This window comes from Centruroides vittatus, unplaced genomic scaffold (genome assembly GCF_030686945.1).
Source record: "Centruroides vittatus isolate TY-2023 unplaced genomic scaffold, ASM3068694v2 scaffold_2802, whole genome shotgun sequence".
Taxonomy (NCBI): Eukaryota; Metazoa; Arthropoda; class Arachnida; order Scorpiones; family Buthidae; genus Centruroides; species Centruroides vittatus.
Window position 1 is genome coordinate 447268 of NW_027122693.1, and position 16831 is coordinate 464098.

The window sequence follows — 16831 nt, forward strand, 5'->3', positions numbered from 1 at the left end:
TCTAATTGTTTTACTACCTGATGGGGAGTGATGCCTCCGTTGAAAAACAGCGTTGTTAAAAACAAAGTAATAAAAAACAGAGAGGAGAAGAAAAGAAGAAAGAAAGAGAAGGGATCTTGGCTCTCGACGAGAAAGGTCGTGGAGCACGGGTTGTAAGTCGGAACGACGTAGGATAAGAATCGGAGCTCGACGAGTGAGGTCGAGACGGAGAAGCTATCTAGTGTTAAAGTAGACAAAGAACTTCCTGATGAATTGCCAATCTTATTGGACGGATTTGACAGTGGATTATCGACAAAGTGAACGAGAGGTACCTACTGAAATAGATAATCGGAGGCATCAGTAACCCCTCCCAGTGTCACGGAGCACCCAGAGCAGAAATCCCGGGTATTTCCACCTTCCCCTTTTCCTGTACTTATATTCTCTTTTTTTTCCATTCTTATAGTCTGTAAGTCGGTTTAAGATAGATAAGGACCTTTGTAATATTAGTAGTATTGTTTTATGTATTCTGGACTTTGTAATTTCACCGCCTACACGTTGGGATCCAGTGTAAAAGAACCCTGTAGCGTAGCGAATAAAAGTATAGTTTTGTAAATTAACAAAGTGTGTTTGTTAATCCTCGCTTACCATTCGCTGTCGGTTATCACACTATAAGAGAACAATAGACCAAGAACGGACACTTAATCTGGTCAACATGGCTTTGCTTTTACGGTAACACATTTTCGGGTGTCATTTACACACGGACTATTTTTTTTTTCCTTCTATCTCAAAAATACGGCTGATTTTCGGGATTGCAAGATTGGGCTACAGGTTTGATTTGGGCTACAGTTTGGGCTACAGTTTGACAGGTTTGGGCTACAGTAGATTGAGATATTTGTAGGACTCTACGCTACTATAAGAGTTCAATCATTTTGAAATTTTATAGTTATTTTTAATTGAATGTTTATTTATTTATTTATAACGAATTATAAAACTGTTTGGGAAATAATTCAAAGCCAAAAGTAAAATAGTATCATTGATAGATACATAATCCACCCGCGAAAGATTCCAACTTTTAATCTGCAGAGAAGATTCTTCAAATGTGTCTATCACTTTCATTCAGAATATTTAAAATTTTTCTATTTGTTATCTTGAAGCATCACATTTTTGATGATTTCTTGGTTCGTGGATTCAATTCTCAAAAGAAATTTTTCCAGTTCGTTCAAATCGTTCCTAATTTTCTGAATACTCTCAAGGAAATTAACGGTGTATGGCGAATTACTAGAGTAATCCTCAGAGATTTCTCGATTTCTTTCTTGCAATTCGTATAAAGTTCCTTGTTGACATTCAACCTGATTCGGCTCTTCTTTAGAAATGTTTTCTTCCTCATCCTCTAAAAGTCTTTGCTTTTCATCGTTTGAAGCGGAAAACATTTTCTCACGCCGCGAATTCCGGCATTTTCGACACACAACGAAAAGTAGAATGGAAAGAAGAATGCCAGTGGAAATAAGAATTCCGTATATGATAATAAGCTTCTTTCTTTTCTTATTTATAGATTTCAGATCCGTTTTATTTTCTTGTGGTTTTCCAAGTCGCATTAAATTCTCATATCCACGATAAACCTGATTGTTGACATTTACTTCCTTGTTTTGAATCTTTGTTCTTTCTTCAAAATCATTTTTGTTTAAGTCTTGATCGGGAAGTGTGATGTATGTTCCGGTAAATACTTCGGATGCAGTGGCTTTTATGAATTTTCTAGTACGAATCGAGTCTTTTATTTTATCACTGAAGTTGTCGTCTCTACCATTCCCGAACTTTGGAGCAAACAGTGGGCTATAGTCCATTTCTTTATGATCTAGAATGTCAAAGTCTGAATATGGAATATCTCTTGATTTGTATTTTCCGATCGCATTGTAATATATATTATCTTTGTCAAATTCTAGTTGTGCTTTTTTTCCATCTTTCAAGAATTTAGTATTGAAAGAGGATCTCCACCTTCTGTCGTTCCGTAAGGAAAATGTCGAGATTTCTTGAAAAATTAAAGCAAATATTAGAAAATAGCTCAACATGGCTAAACGATAATCGCATTCAGCTAAACAATAGCAACAATAAATGATTATTCGCAAATTATCAACAATTGACTAATGTTTATTATGTTGAAATAAAGTATTCGTATATTGCATGTCTTCAAATTTATTAAAAATATGTATTTTATGTACAACAAATCGATGTTTTTTTTAATTGTGTTTTATATCTAAGAATAAATAATAATCTTTTAAAATAAAGTAAATTTAGTTTAAATGTTTAAAATTCCCATTAGTATCATGAATGCATGAATAACATCGCTCACTAACGCATCCTCAGATAAGAAGGAATGAGGCAGATTAAAGAATTTTTTTATTTCCTGATCATCATTATTTCTTTCAATATTTGAATTTAAAGTTTGCAAACTCTAAGCTTTTATGCGTTTGTTTATTTGGTTAAAAACAAGGAACAATCGTAGAGGTAATGGAAAGTGTAATTATTGATCCATCTCTGGTTCAACAGCCGAATTCACTTATGCCAGTGCTTGTACATAGACGGCCGGATGGCCGAGCGGTAAAGGTGGCAGCCTACCGCTCTGGGGGACCCGGGATCAAATCCGAACGGGTCGAATAATCCCCAGGAAATTTTCGGGGGTGGTCCGTTCGGATATATCGGGCCCCGTCCCTCACCACCCGGCCGCCCCATTGTGGGCCTGGCCGAACCCATAATGGGCCTACTAAAAGAGGCCCTCTTAGTGCCCACAGGGCGGAAAGAGTTAAAAAAAAAAAAAAAAGAAAGTGCTTGTACATCTACGTTTTCTGATGGAAAACACCCTAATATGTAAGTTTCAACGTTATTACCGTAAAATGCACAGCTCTATTATCAAACTATTTCATCACCAACCACTATATTAAAATAGTAGTGAATTATACTTTAATTTTATTTTTTAAAGAACACTATCGGCCGGCTGTGCGCATACCAGAATCGCCTCTAGTCACAGATTACTAAACGCCTTCGCATGTATTATACTTGTAGACACTTATCGCCTATAGTTTTTATTTGACTGTTTTTAATATAAATAGAATATTTTCTGATAGAAATAAATATTTCGGAAAAATTTTTCCAAGTGAGACGAACTGTTGCCAAGTTAACAAATCCCGGGGACCTATTCTGAGTAGTATCGTTATTAACAGTAAACTATACACTATACATAAATGACTATCTATCACATAAATTATAATTTTTAAAAACAAATATTTGCTTAACGGATGGGCTGACAAAATAGATCCAGTAATAGACCCAGACATTTTAAAACAAAACAAAACTATATCACTAGTGCTAGTACACGACTATGATAAAAGCACGTGCTTCGCTTAGAAAATGGCGGATTGCAGTCACGTGACAAAATACAATGTTAACTAAACTGTGATTGGTTAAAGCGTAATAGCTATCGATAGTATGGAACCCAGACGCATCTCGACCGACTACCAGTAGCGAAACCCACTTAACGTGGAGCACAGAATAGCGATTTGTCTAAGGTTCGTTAACTGTCTTTTGCTAAGGGGACTTATCGAATGTCCCGTGTATCGCTCTCGTTCAGTTATCAGAAGAGCTCTGAATAGGTCCCCCGGCCAGATGGCCGAGCGGTCGAGTTGGCAGCCTACGACTTCGGGTTCGAATCCGGACGGATCGATAAATCTTCAGGAATTTTTCGGGCTTCGTCCCTCACTACCCGGTCGCTCCATTGTTGGCCTAGTCGATCCCATAATTAGATTGCTATAAGAGGCCCTCTTAGTGCCCATAGGGCGAAAAGATTTTTTTAAAAAAACCCAAAAAAAATGTAGTCGTATGGCAACACTGTCGTGAAAATAAACAAAAATAATATACGCATGTAAACTTTATATAATATCATTAAGTAAAATTAGTAATAATAATTTTTAAATTAATATTTCAACGCGTTATATAATATAATAAAGCCATAATATCTATAAAAGTAATTTAAGAATATTATATTATAAATATGACAGAATTAAAGGTACAGCTACGGTAGCTTCGATTTTTGTAGGGGGCGTGGATTTTGTTTATTTGCGTATTTGGAGACGATAAGTTCTTTATACATTCAACTCTGTAGTTTTCGTTTATGGTGAGCATCTTTTCTATTTAATTCCTTAATTATTTTAACTGAATTAATGTAAATAATTCATTAACCTTATAATTTAGTTTATAGAGAATTTAAGGTTTTTTTTTTATACTAGAAATATACATAATTCTATTGTTTTAATGCTTTTAAATGTAAACATGGAATTCCATCTTCATTATTGTTTACTTGAATATTACATAAATAGTTTTGACATCAGCTTTATCAAAAATATCAATTTTATATTGATTTAGATAGGAAAATAATAGATAAGGCCTCCCAGAGAATAACTGGGGCCCTTGAGAAAATACAAATTGGGGGGTCCTGGAGCAAAACCATATTGAGATGCCTAGCAAATTAAATTAGTATATTTAAGTAAAAGAAGTACACAAAATACTGTGCAGAGTCAAGGGGTTGTGCATTATGTCTTTGTGGGGCCCTGACAAATTTGTCAGGGCAAATTTGCCCTGACAAATTTGACATTTGACTTTACTTAGAGACATTTTACTTTATGAGAATAAAAGATTAGTTTGAGGCCCCTTGTTGGTGGGAGCCCCAAGCAATTGCCCTTTTTGCCCATAGGATAATGCACCAGTGACGGAGGAGCACAAAGAAAATTTGTTTCTTTTATTCTTCTCCCGTATGTCATATAGGAAAAGTGTCTCGAAATAAATAACCTGTTTGATGTGTAATGTGACGAGGTACTTGTTTCGCCTTTTTCACTTTTAACTTGACCTTGGTTGCAGTTGATTTTTTTATTTATATCTGTTATATTGCGTATTATTTTATATGCTATTTTGAAATATCGACGTAAATTTTTAATTATGTAACTTAACAAACGCCATCGTTTGAAAAGATGTTACGAAGGTAATAATCAACTTATTTAATTTAATAAGTAATGATTATATGGAATCTATTTTCAAAAAACATAATTTATTTATTATGTGTATACATGTATGATATGCAATAATTCTTCAGATATTAACAACATATTACTTTGAATTTGATGTTCTGAAATTTAAGATTAAGGAAAGGGACTTTCAAGAAAAAGTTTGGATGATAATTACAAATTAATAAGTCCTTTTAAATTACATTTAAGAAAATTGATGTGTTGTTTTCTAATGGACCTCATATTTAATGAGTATAATATTCTTGATCTGGAGCTATTTTTTTCATAAATACTGTACTATATAATATATATTACTGTGTGATATATGCTGTACTATACTGTACTCTATTCTATGTGCTGTACTGAGACTGTTTTTTCTTTACTTGATGAGCCTATATATGGCTTTTTCCTGTGTTTGTTAGCTGCAGAATTTCATATTTGGAGCATTTCTGTTTTCGGTTAATGTTATTTATGGTTCCAAGATGGCGGTTCGTCTCTGATTCCAGCAAATAGAAGGGAAACAGTGGGGACGCACATTCTAACCTAACCTAACCTATTCTAATAATTTTGTTGGTAATAATTATGGTAATTTATTAGAATAGGTTAGGTTAGGTTAGAACATGCGTCCCCACTGTTTCCCTTCTATTTGCTGGAATCAGAGACGAGCCGCCATCTTGAAACCATAGTAACATTAACCCTGTTTTCTTATATTATTTACCTTTACACTTATTCTTCCCTAAAAACTGATAAGTTCAATATTTTAATAGCAAAAACAAATATCCAAAATTAAAGTTGTACTGTAAATGTAGGTTTAGAATAGTGGGGTGTACTATAGATTACCATCTATGGAATTTCAGGACTTTGATTATATATTTTGAACTCTGGACTAAGAAGAGTTCAACGGTACCCTATTTTTGGACCGGAGACAAAAAATAAAAAAGTTATCATACTTTTTAAGTTGTTATACTTTTTTAATGCTCTCATGAAGACTGCACCATAGTTGCTAGTACTGCCATCTTGCGGTAAAGTCTGCAAACCATGACGTCGGACTATGGTCTCTCCAGTAGGGTTAAACAGGCGATACGAGAGCGGAGAGAGCGACGCGACTTCCGATCATCGTGCGATTGCCATTTCGGTTAGTGTTACTTATGGCAGCGAACATGGCGGCTGTTCCCACTGTTCACGCTCCCGACTGATCTCCCAGAGCGGAGCCGCCGGCAGGCCGCCATGTGCTAAACTTCACTAGTTATTGATTCGCGGTAGTTCTTGAACAAAGTAAAAAAAGGGGAAAATGTCTACTAAAGGCAATTTTAACGGCAAGCGACGCGACTCCCGATCGCAATAGCAAGGCTGACTTAGCGGAGAGAGCGACGCAACTCCCTATCATCGCGCGATCGCTGGAAAAAAGTATGATAACTTTTTTATTTTTCGTCTCCGGTCCAAAAGTAGGGTATTGTTTAACTTGTTTCGGTTTCCTGAGTTCAGATATATACTCAAAAACCCGAAATTCCATAGGTGGTAATCTATAGTATCCCCGAATAGTGTACCACTCATCCTTATTTGATAAGAACACACTTGTGTGTCTTTACATAAGTTGATAGTTTCTCCAGTTACATAGTAGTATTATGTCTTTAGTTGCCATAAATGCATACCAACAATAATTTAGAAAAAACCAGTGCTTACAAATATTGGTTAATGTTATTTTAGGTAGCCAAGATGGCGATTCGTCTCTAATTCCAGCAAGGAAACAGTGGGACGCACGTTCTAACCTAGCCTAATGTATTCTAATAATTTGGTTGCTAATAATTATGGTAATTTATTAGAATAGGTTAGGTTAGAACATGCATCCCACTGTTTCCTTGCTAGAATTAGAGATGAATTGCCATCTTGCCTACCTAAGGTAACATTAACCCAAATATCTCTTTGGAAACCCTTGAAGATTGCTGGTGGAACCTTAGGATATCATGGAACACATTTTGAATACCATTAGACTAAAGGACAGAAAAACAATAGAGCATCAGTTATTGAAATAATCAGAGGAGGACAGTTTTGGTAGGGTTTTTTATAATAGTTGAATGCAAAATATGGACAGATTAGCATTAAAAGTAGTCCGTGAGACAAAATAAAAAGAATTTATTTATATTTTTCAATTCTGTAAATGTAGGCATATATAATATAAAGTTTCAGTTTACACTTCTTTGGGGCACAGAATGCAATTTTAAATATAAGTAAACTGTTTCACCACTTAGACAAGTATTATTGAATTAAACTGTTATAATGAATGTTTGTGCACATGGTTGCGTTTCTTTATGCAGCGCTACTTGATAGCTACACAGCAAAGCATTTCTAAATGAAGTGCTATCATGTAGTGAATCATTTCTGTTTGCTGCAAGGGGTCACTGCAGCAAAGATAAAGCAGCTATTATATCTGCTACATGTGCAAAGCAAAATAAATGCTTGTATGTATAATGCGATATTATGCCGTGAAAGTAAAAATGTCAAAGCAACTGTTGATAAAAGTATTATGGAAAGATTAAGGAGGATTAAATTATCTAAAATGACTCTGAAAGTTATAGTATTTTCCTTCCAATTCTTTACATATTATATTATTAAACATAATTATTCATCTGTCTCTTTACTTTGTTCACATTTTCGAGAAGAGAAATGCCCAATTATTTATCTTTTTTTTGTTATGTTGTAGTTCTTTTACTAAAACACTACTTTTGGCTGTAACAGGAATTAAAGAATGGATTAAGGCTTCCATATTTAGCTCGAGCAGAAAGCATTTTTAACTATAATGCAGTGACATGTAGCGATAGCTGCCTGTGACGTCATTTTCACTACACACAAACTAATAAAGAAATATGTCCCATGTGTTTTAAGCAACAGAGTTGTTACATTTCCTTATACAATGTTGCCACCTAGCCAACAAATATAATAATAATCATCAAAAGTTTAGTACTTTTTTTCATATTTAAATCTGTGTTTATGATTTAATTAATAAAATGTGCACTCAGTTGAAGAGTATGGACATTTTATTTTTTCTAAGTACAGTACAGATATGGACAGAGCCTGTGACTCAGTAATTATGCTTTCTCCATTTGTGCTATAATAAATGAAACGTAATGCTAGTTCAATAGCAGGTGTACAGATCATGCTGACAATCGTTATTATGTAAAAACTTTGTAATTGCTGGAATTCATACTCTCTGAATCGATTTAGCTTAATTAATTTCCAGATAATCGATGCTTTTACTGTACAAACATTTTTGTATTTGTATTTGTTTATACTGTATTTGTTTGTATAGTAATGTAAACTTATGTATACTGGAATGTAAGTGTATGTATACTGGAAGGATGTGTTGCCATTTACGCTACCCGGAGGTCCGGGTAGCGTAAATGGCAACACATCTGCACGGTGAGCAGAAGTTGTGGGTTTGAGCCCCGCTTCGGGCCGCTTCTTTTCTTCCAGTTAGGCCTAAACTTGTTTAACTTCCATTTGTTTGTATAGTTAAACAAATATGATAATTAAGTATGATAAACAAACATGATAATTTTTAACATGATAATATTTATCATATGATAAACATTATCATACAAATAACATCAATTATCATACAATTATCATATAATGTGAGGTTGCCGAATTCATGATATCCAAATGTCAGGACTTATCGCATGTGGGGTGAAGGAAAGTGAGGCAAATAATAGCTGTAGTGACAAACAAACCAAGTCTTACAATGTAGTGTGTCCCGCATATCTTGTCTTCTGGTGGCTCTCGATGGTTCAGTTGTTGGCCCCGGGGCAGACAGTTGATGCTTGACCGTGGGAGGTTGTGACGAATGGTGAAAGCTCAAAAGTTCAGTCGGATGGTGTCCACTCGTAGAGGCAGGGAAAAGTCTGGACAGTGGATTATAGTTGTCAGCTCGGAAAAGTCTGAACAGTAGTCGACACGGACAGAAGCCGGGAGAAGTCTTCACAAGGGGAGGCAGAGAAAAGTCTGCTTTGCCCTTGAGATCCAGGTTTTTATAAGATTTCTCTTTCCTGGATCTCCAGCTCCCAATTTGTTGGTTTCCTGTATCTAGGCAGATGACCGACCATTTCCCGCTACTAAAGGTTTTAAATTCGACACTGTGTTTTAATCTGATCATGGGAAATTAATCGCAACTTGAAACTTCTGCTCGCATTCAATTGTTTCGAATTCTTATAAGTCTGATACATAATATCAGCGCTGCATCTCCTTTAAAAACATTTCTCTCTCGATTAATAATTTTAATATTTTCTGATTTTATTTAAGGTTTTCTTCCAATTTTTATGAGCATCAGAATCAAAGCTTGATCCCTTGATTTGACATTTTTATGATATTTTTAACACGAGCTCGAGTATCACTGGGGCTTCACAATAATAAACATGATAATGTTTATTGTATGATAATTAAATATGATAAACAAACATAATAATCATATTTATTATCATTGTTATCATCATACATCAACATGTTATCATATTTATTAACATTTTTATGTGATTTGTTTGTATTTCTTTGCCATTATCGCCTTGACAATAATGGTAAAGAAATACAAACAAATCACCATTTTGAATATGTTAGAAATCAAAACACCAAACAGATACTTAAATACTTTCTTTCCTCCTACTGTAAATGTTTTGATGCCATATATTGGGAATCTGTGCCTCTTTAGGCTGCTACGCAAGGAAAAGAGCACACAATGCAATAACTTTTAAAAATGTGTGAATATCTTTGATAAATGGATGAGGAAACATCACTGATAGAGGCAGCAGTCAGTGATTTAACATCATGTGATGATAAATTGTTACGTGGTTTGTGGAAGAAGTTTGAATATAGGCAGACATCTTGCACATGTCATTTTATTTTTGTAATGCTTTTTGTAAAATGAAATATTTTAATCTTTTATATTTTGTATTGATTTACAATAAAGCTTTTATTGTATATTTTTGTATAAATTATTCCTAAAACAAGACATAATTTAGTTATTTCTCAGTTTTCGTACATTATCATTTGAAACGTTATATTAGAGTATTAATATAAACTGCTTCTCTGAAGTTTATACTTTCCCTATTACTCAAGCACTTTCCAGTTTCTGTAACACATCCAGGATATATCAACATTTAATATCAAGAGTTATGTAGTCGTTAAATGTAATACTTTCAAAATGATTCATTAAAAAATTATTTTTTTTTTAACAGTCCTCTCTTAATGATGGCTGGATGGCCACGCAGTTGAGGTAGCAGCCTACGACTCTAGGGGACTTGGAATTAAATCTGAATAAGTCAAAAAACCTCTGGGGTTTTTTGGGAGTGATGTGCTCGACTTCACTGTTCCATTACCTGGCTGCCCCATTGTGAACTTGGCTTAACCCATGATGGGCTTGCTTAAAAGGTCTTAGTGTCCACAGGGCTGGAAGGGAAAGAGTTAAAAAAAAAAAAAAAGCCACAGACACACACAATCTTCTTTCAAAACATTTAAAGTGAAATCTTTAAAAAAGTTTTTATGAATAGGTGTGAATATGGGAGTTGCTTGGTCGTGTTTTTGCCTTAAATTTTGAGATTTAATTTGTTTAGTCATTCTATTTTAATTTTATTATTATTTGTTATATGAAACCTCTTGTTATATTTCATATTTTCAATTATTCTACTAAATACCGAACCTGTTACCGGTGTAATTTGCGTGAAAAAATCTTCTTTCCACAAACGTTTTCGAGCTTTCCAAATAGTTCTTCTTCAGGTAGAGAAAAAAGGTGAGGCCTCTCCCATCTGGTAGTGAACCTCTACTTAAGAAGGTAAGGCTACTATGCCTCAACAGAGCTATTCGAACTACCAGAAAACAGATTTTCTCAAGACTCAGAGCTAATCGAGACCGAAAACTCGCTATTCATTATGGGCCCTGACCTATTGGCAAGAGAGAATACTAGGCTGATTCCCATCCAAGAGCGTCTAAGTGCCAACCTAAAAAGACGCTACCATAAGAAACTGAACTGGATACTAAGATTCCAAGTACCAGAAAGACGACAACACCCTACCTTCCCGTTCTTCGTATGGGACAATGTTAAACCTCCTAAGTTCGTCATAGATGTATTGAAGCATGGTCCGACCTTTGCACCTCCGCCTCCTATAAGCGGATATAAGGACCTCATTCCAGATTTGGAACTCCTAGTAAAAAGCCTACCGGATACGCAAAAAGAGTACTACAGATGGTTAGCCACACTAAGAATGAAGAAAACTAAAGAACAACCTGGGGTCATCGAGCTGAGAAATAAACTTAGACGCACGAGCGAGTGGATGCAACGTAACGGGATCATTCTCACCAGGGCGGATAAATCTAAAACGCTAGTCCTCATGAGACGCAGCACCTACCGTCAAGGCTTAAGGGAATACATCAATATCATCCAATGCGAAAAGGCAAATGAGAACGTGGTGGACAAAATACAAAATAAAGTTAAGAGATTTGCAAACTCCAAGTTGGCAAAACGCCTTGCATTGGGCAACATAATAGTTGATTCCCCGGACACACCAAGACTTTTTGCGTTTGCCAAAACGCACAAAATGGGCCAACAATTACGTCCAATAGTCGATAAAATCAGAGCTCCCACAAGAAAATTGGAGAAAGCCATTCATAACCTACTTTCTCCCCACCTCAAGGACTACCCATACACCATCGATAACCCAGTTGAGCTCATCCACCTCCTTCGGGTTGTGCCTTCGACGCCGCAGTATATTACCGTGCTAGACTTTAAATCCATGTACCCGTCGGTGGAGCTCCCTCCAGCTTTTTGCTCCCTTAGGGACCTTTTGCTTAATTTGACTCAAGAACAAGCATTACACCACCAAGTCATTGACTTAGCCCATCTGATTTGTTATAATTCTGTCTTTGCGTTCGACGGAGAAGTCTACAAACAACAAAGAGGAGTCCCCATGGGTAGCCCAGTATCTGGGGACCTATGTGAAATGGTCGTTAGGCAACTGGAACGAAAAATACTTCCGCTGTTCCTCCCGAACATCTTACTCTATAGGAGGTATGTGGACGACATCCTCATCATGTGGAAGACAATACCTGACATCTCAAACTTCGTACAAACCGTTAACGATAATCCCTACGGCCTAACGCTGGAAATGGAACAATCTAGCAATACTGAGGTCCATTTTTTGGATATAAACATTAGAAGTAGAAGGATCCGCCATCGTCACGTCGGTATACCGTAAACCTTATGCCGACCCTATATACATACCGGTAGGTTCATCTGACCCATTCACCTACAAGGCTGCAGCATTTAATACTTTGATTAAAAGGGCCTTTTCCCACTCGTCCACCACGCAAGCCCTCAACACCGAATTGAATTATATCAAGAGGATAGCAGCCAAGCACGGTTACCATGGTCTGGCACACCGTCTAATTGAGCGACTTCAACGCTCACAATACGCACCCACTACGCGTACGAGGACCAACACTGACCAGGATGAACGTACACGCCTCCCAGTCACCTTTAACCCATATGTTAAAGCGATATACGCTGAGATCGCTGGAAAACAACAATTACAAATAGCCTATAGAAGAGGCCCGACAATCTACGACATCCTCAGAAATGGAAAAGGCAGTCCAGTTCGTGGCAGGCTTCCTGGCGTGTACTCTATCCCGCTGAAAGATAACAGATGTAACGAGAGCCTTGTATATATCGGCTCAACCAAGCGATCTTTAAATACCAGAGTGCAAGAACATCAAGCGGACCTTCGGCATGGGGGGTACACCACAGCCCTAACCACCTTTGCATCTGATCCCGATATAGAACCGGAGTTTGACAAAGCTGACATCATCGACACTACTCCCCACCTGTAGCAACTAAAATGGCGGGAAGCTATATCCATCTGTAAGACTAACCACTGGACCACATGTATAAATCGGAAGGATGAGATTAATCTTTCTATAGCGTGGCAGGCCCTCATAAACAACGATCTATAAATAGCAACATCAGCGCACGAATGCGCATGACCACCTTAATATTCGGTTTTTTATTTAAATGTCTACGTTCCTTTTTTCGAAGTGTTTCGTCGGAACTTTTTTCTCTACCTGAAGAAGAGCTATTTGGAAAGCTCGAAAACGTTTGTGGAAAGAAGATTTTTTCACGCAAATTACACCGGTAACAGGTTCGGTATTTAGTATTTCATCCCCGGTGTCAGAGTGAAGTGTAATTTTACAAATATTCTACTGTTTTGTTTGAGATTATTATATCAGGAATGGGCAACTTATGACTTTCAATTTCCTGACTGTTATGTATGCAACACAGGAGGGTGTTGGAAATGTTTCACATTTGTGTCGCTAGGTTTTTTGCAAATTTTGACATTTTGAGACCTGTTGAACCCAAAAACATAAAAAGAATTCTGCAGATATGTATGTGCATGTGAACATATGTTGGTGTCTATTTTTTTGTATTATCTCAGGATGAGGTAAAGATTAAGAAACAAAATTTGATATGGTAACTTGTATATAGGGGGCTAGGGGGCATTGATGCTAGTTAATTTTGGTGGTTAATGGTTGAGGAGTGGGGAGATAGAGGGAATTATGTGTCACATCTTAAGCGGACTACACGGAATGACATCATGTGGCCCTTTAGTATAGAAAGATTGCCAATGCATGTTCTATATATATTCAGCTATATCAACTAATCAATATATACCAACCAATCAATATATTAATGTAACATTGTTCTATGTTTAACAAATATGTTCACTCTTGAGTTTTTTTAATTTTATCAAAAATAGCTATGTTAGATTACATTGTAATCATTTGAAATTAGTTATTAAAGGTTTTATATTTGTAAAATTTTGGTAATGTTTGAGAAATTTAAACATTATTATTATAACTTAGTCATGTATAATGCAAATAAATTTATTTTTGTAAGTATCGATAGTCTTTTGAAAGCATAAAATTAAGTAGACATTTATGACATATAGAAAATTTTTAGCTTCATATAGAATTATGTATTAACATAATTCTATATGAAGCTAAAAATTTTCTGTGTCATAGATATGTATTAACAAGTCATAGATTTTATATAGAATTGTTAAAATGAAATTTTAAATTAAAACTTACTCATTTGTTTTTAAACAACAATGCAACTTAACAATGTAAGTTTCACAGAATATAATTTTTTATACAAGGTTTTCCAAAGAGAATTCTATCATTTTAAATTATTGTAATTATGTTAATTGTTATTGGAGAACATTGGAATGTTTATTAAAACATTGGAAAACTGTGTAAGTTTTACATTTTCCTATTAGTTTCTCAATGTGTTCACTTTGTGTCACATGGCACACATCCTACCAATACTCAAATTCTGTGTGTTCACTACGGCATATCTGTTGTCACTCTTTCCATGGCAGCCACAATTCTAAAGCTCCTGCAGGTTACTCATGTTACACGATGAGTGATTTCAACTTTGAGAACTGCAGAACACAAAATGTCTTTTCTATTTCATAATTGCCATTTTCATTTATGGTATTTCCTAGAGTAGTTGATGACAAGACATTATAATGCAGATGGGAGAGGAAACTTTTTAAATAATACTTTGGTTTATTTGCTCTACTTTATTATTTAATTAATAAAATCAAATGCTGATTTATATACTAATAAGCAATATGTACCACTGTTAACCTTAATTTTTAATCTATAATTCAAGATTTATGGATTTAAAAATTAAGGTTAATAGTTGTACGCACATGATTCACATGATTCATCCAGCATTTGAGTAATTATATATTAGTAAGGTATAATTTCATAACTGAACAAAGCTATAAGATATGTTTTAATACAGTGGAACCCCGGTTAACGAACTTAATCCATTCCGCAACTCCGTTCGTTAACCGAAGCAATTTTTCCCATAGAAATTAATACAAATACAATTTATCCATTTTAGCCTCTGAAATTTTTGTGATTTTATTTGTAAAAACGGTAGGTTTCCTTTGATGAAAATGTAAGAAAACGTATCTATCATTACAGCACCAAACAAGTAAACTTTATTTAATAAAATAGCACTGTACAGTACATACCTTCATTTGTTGTAGTTGGTGGCAGAGGAGTGGAGATATACAGAGCTTAATGCTTAGAAGGGAAAGCCCCCTCCAAAAAAATAACTGGTAGCACTTCATCAGGAGATTCTTTGAGTCAAAGTCTCTTTTGGTAAGGAACAAGAAATTGATCTAAAGTTGATTGTCTTACTCTTTTAATCAAAATTTTTCTCAAATGTTGATTATTGATTATATTGATTAAATATATAAATCACTAAACTGAAAAAAGAAGTTTAGCACAAACACTTAGAAAAGCAATGCTTAACTCGTGCATGCCTAACAGCAACTAAAATTTGACACAAAAAAGCCGTTACGTTCGTTATCAGAGACAAAATTTTTGCAAAATAAAATTTCATTAACCAATTTGGTCGTTAACCAAGGCGTTCGTTAACTGGGGTGTTACTGTACAATATTTCTTAACCTTTTCTCATTGTGAATTGGTAAAATCTATAATTTTACAGACCAGTATTTATATGAGACTATGAATTATCCTCATTTATTTTTCTTATATATGCTTATTTAGAGTTTTTATGTAACAAAGTGTATAGAGTAACTCTACTATTTAAATATCACCCATAATCAACGGTGCCAGCATCAGTATGGTTGAATATTTCTCTGCGGACCAGTGAAATTTTTTGAAAACACTGCTTTAATAGAGTATATAAACAACTGTTATGTAGCTTTTGAGTTACTTCACTTATCTGTAGGAAAGCAAAAAAAAAAAGTCTATGTTTTGTTTTCCTGAAGATGAATGAGATAACTCAAATGTATTTGAAAGCTATATAACAGTTGTTAATATACTCCATTAAAATATATTTTACAGTTTTATTTATATACCTTTATAAAATAATAATAATTTTGCAATAATACAGTAATGTATTTTTCATAGATTGAAGACAATGATGTCAACAAAAGATAAAGCATCTTGCATGTCAAGCACAGCACCTGTAGATGACAGCCTGAATCGCAAAGGACAACTTCTCTCTTCTCTGAAAAGTTTTTTATTCATTTTAGGAACTGCCCTTATCATCTTTGTTGCTTTTCGCAATACAGTTACATGGTAATGTAAATTATTTATTTTAAATATTCTTTTTATTAAATATATAATTAAATAAATTAATATTTGTATTGTATAATACTGCTAATCGATCTCTCTCTTGTGATCGTAACAAGTACATTTCTCTGCTTTCTTGGAAATAAAAACAAAATCTCTGTGGAATTCTAGTACTTCTGAACCTCTCAACACATCAGAGGATATCGTAATGTTACAACAGAAGTATGGTATGGCTTCTAATCACTAATGTTGTCAACAACTGTCACAACAGTTCTGTACCCTTAATGATGAGCTGAAAGGCCTGAAAGTACTAGGAAAGAGAGCTATTAAAATTTAATAATGAGAGAGCTATTTATAATTTAAAATTTAAAATATTTTGTATAAATCAGAACTTCTTAAACTTTTTCCATTCGTTGATCCTCTTTCATCTGAGAAAATTTTACATCTCGATACGTACATAAATTAGGTATACTTATTTGTATACCTTATAAAATCTCTTTCTGATGATAAAACATAAAAGAAATTATTCCGAAACAATCCTTTGATATACATATTATTTTTTCATTTATTAAAGACAAAAGCAAATTTACTAATGAGATAGATATGTTTGTTTATTTTTGCATAAGAAATTAAATCATGGCTTAATATTTGAT

General features: G+C 34.7%; 3 protein-coding genes across 3 annotated transcripts in view; 2 read left to right on the forward strand and 1 right to left on the reverse strand.

The window, feature by feature from the left end:
• Positions 1-4049: 4049 nt before the first annotated feature.
• The window catches only part of LOC136987875 (fatty acid hydroxylase domain-containing protein 2), a 29784-nt gene continuing 17002 nt past the window's right edge, over positions 4050-16831 (forward strand). Inside the window, exons 1-2 of the mRNA XM_067285637.1 lie at positions 4050-4144; positions 16014-16184. Of these exons, the coding sequence (XP_067141738.1) occupies positions 16024-16184 (161 nt within the window). The 5' untranslated portion in view covers positions 4050-4144; positions 16014-16023. The remainder of the gene's footprint in view (positions 4145-16013; positions 16185-16831) is intronic.
• LOC136987877 (Krueppel-like factor 8) overlaps positions 4843-16831 on the reverse strand; it is a 178546-nt gene continuing 166557 nt past the window's right edge. Inside the window, exon 7 of the mRNA XM_067285639.1 lies at positions 4843-4852. The gene's annotated coding sequence lies outside the window, so the exon portion shown is untranslated. The remainder of the gene's footprint in view (positions 4853-16831) is intronic.
• On the forward strand, positions 10943-12896 carry LOC136987851 (uncharacterized). Its single transcript, XM_067285603.1, has 2 exons — positions 10943-12254; positions 12298-12896. Exons 1-2 carry the CDS (start codon positions 10943-10945, stop codon positions 12894-12896), a joined length of 1911 nt encoding a protein of 636 aa, XP_067141704.1.

Bases quoted from the DNA above. Each gene is read 5' to 3' on its own strand.
- LOC136987851 (XM_067285603.1), top strand. From the start codon at position 10,943: ATGGGCCCTGACCTATTGGCAAGAGAGAATACTAGGCTGATTCCCATC. The intron at 12,255-12,297 runs GTATACCGTAAA...ACATACCGGTAG, and splicing joins GATCCGCCATCGTCACGTCG to GTTCATCTGACCCATTCACC.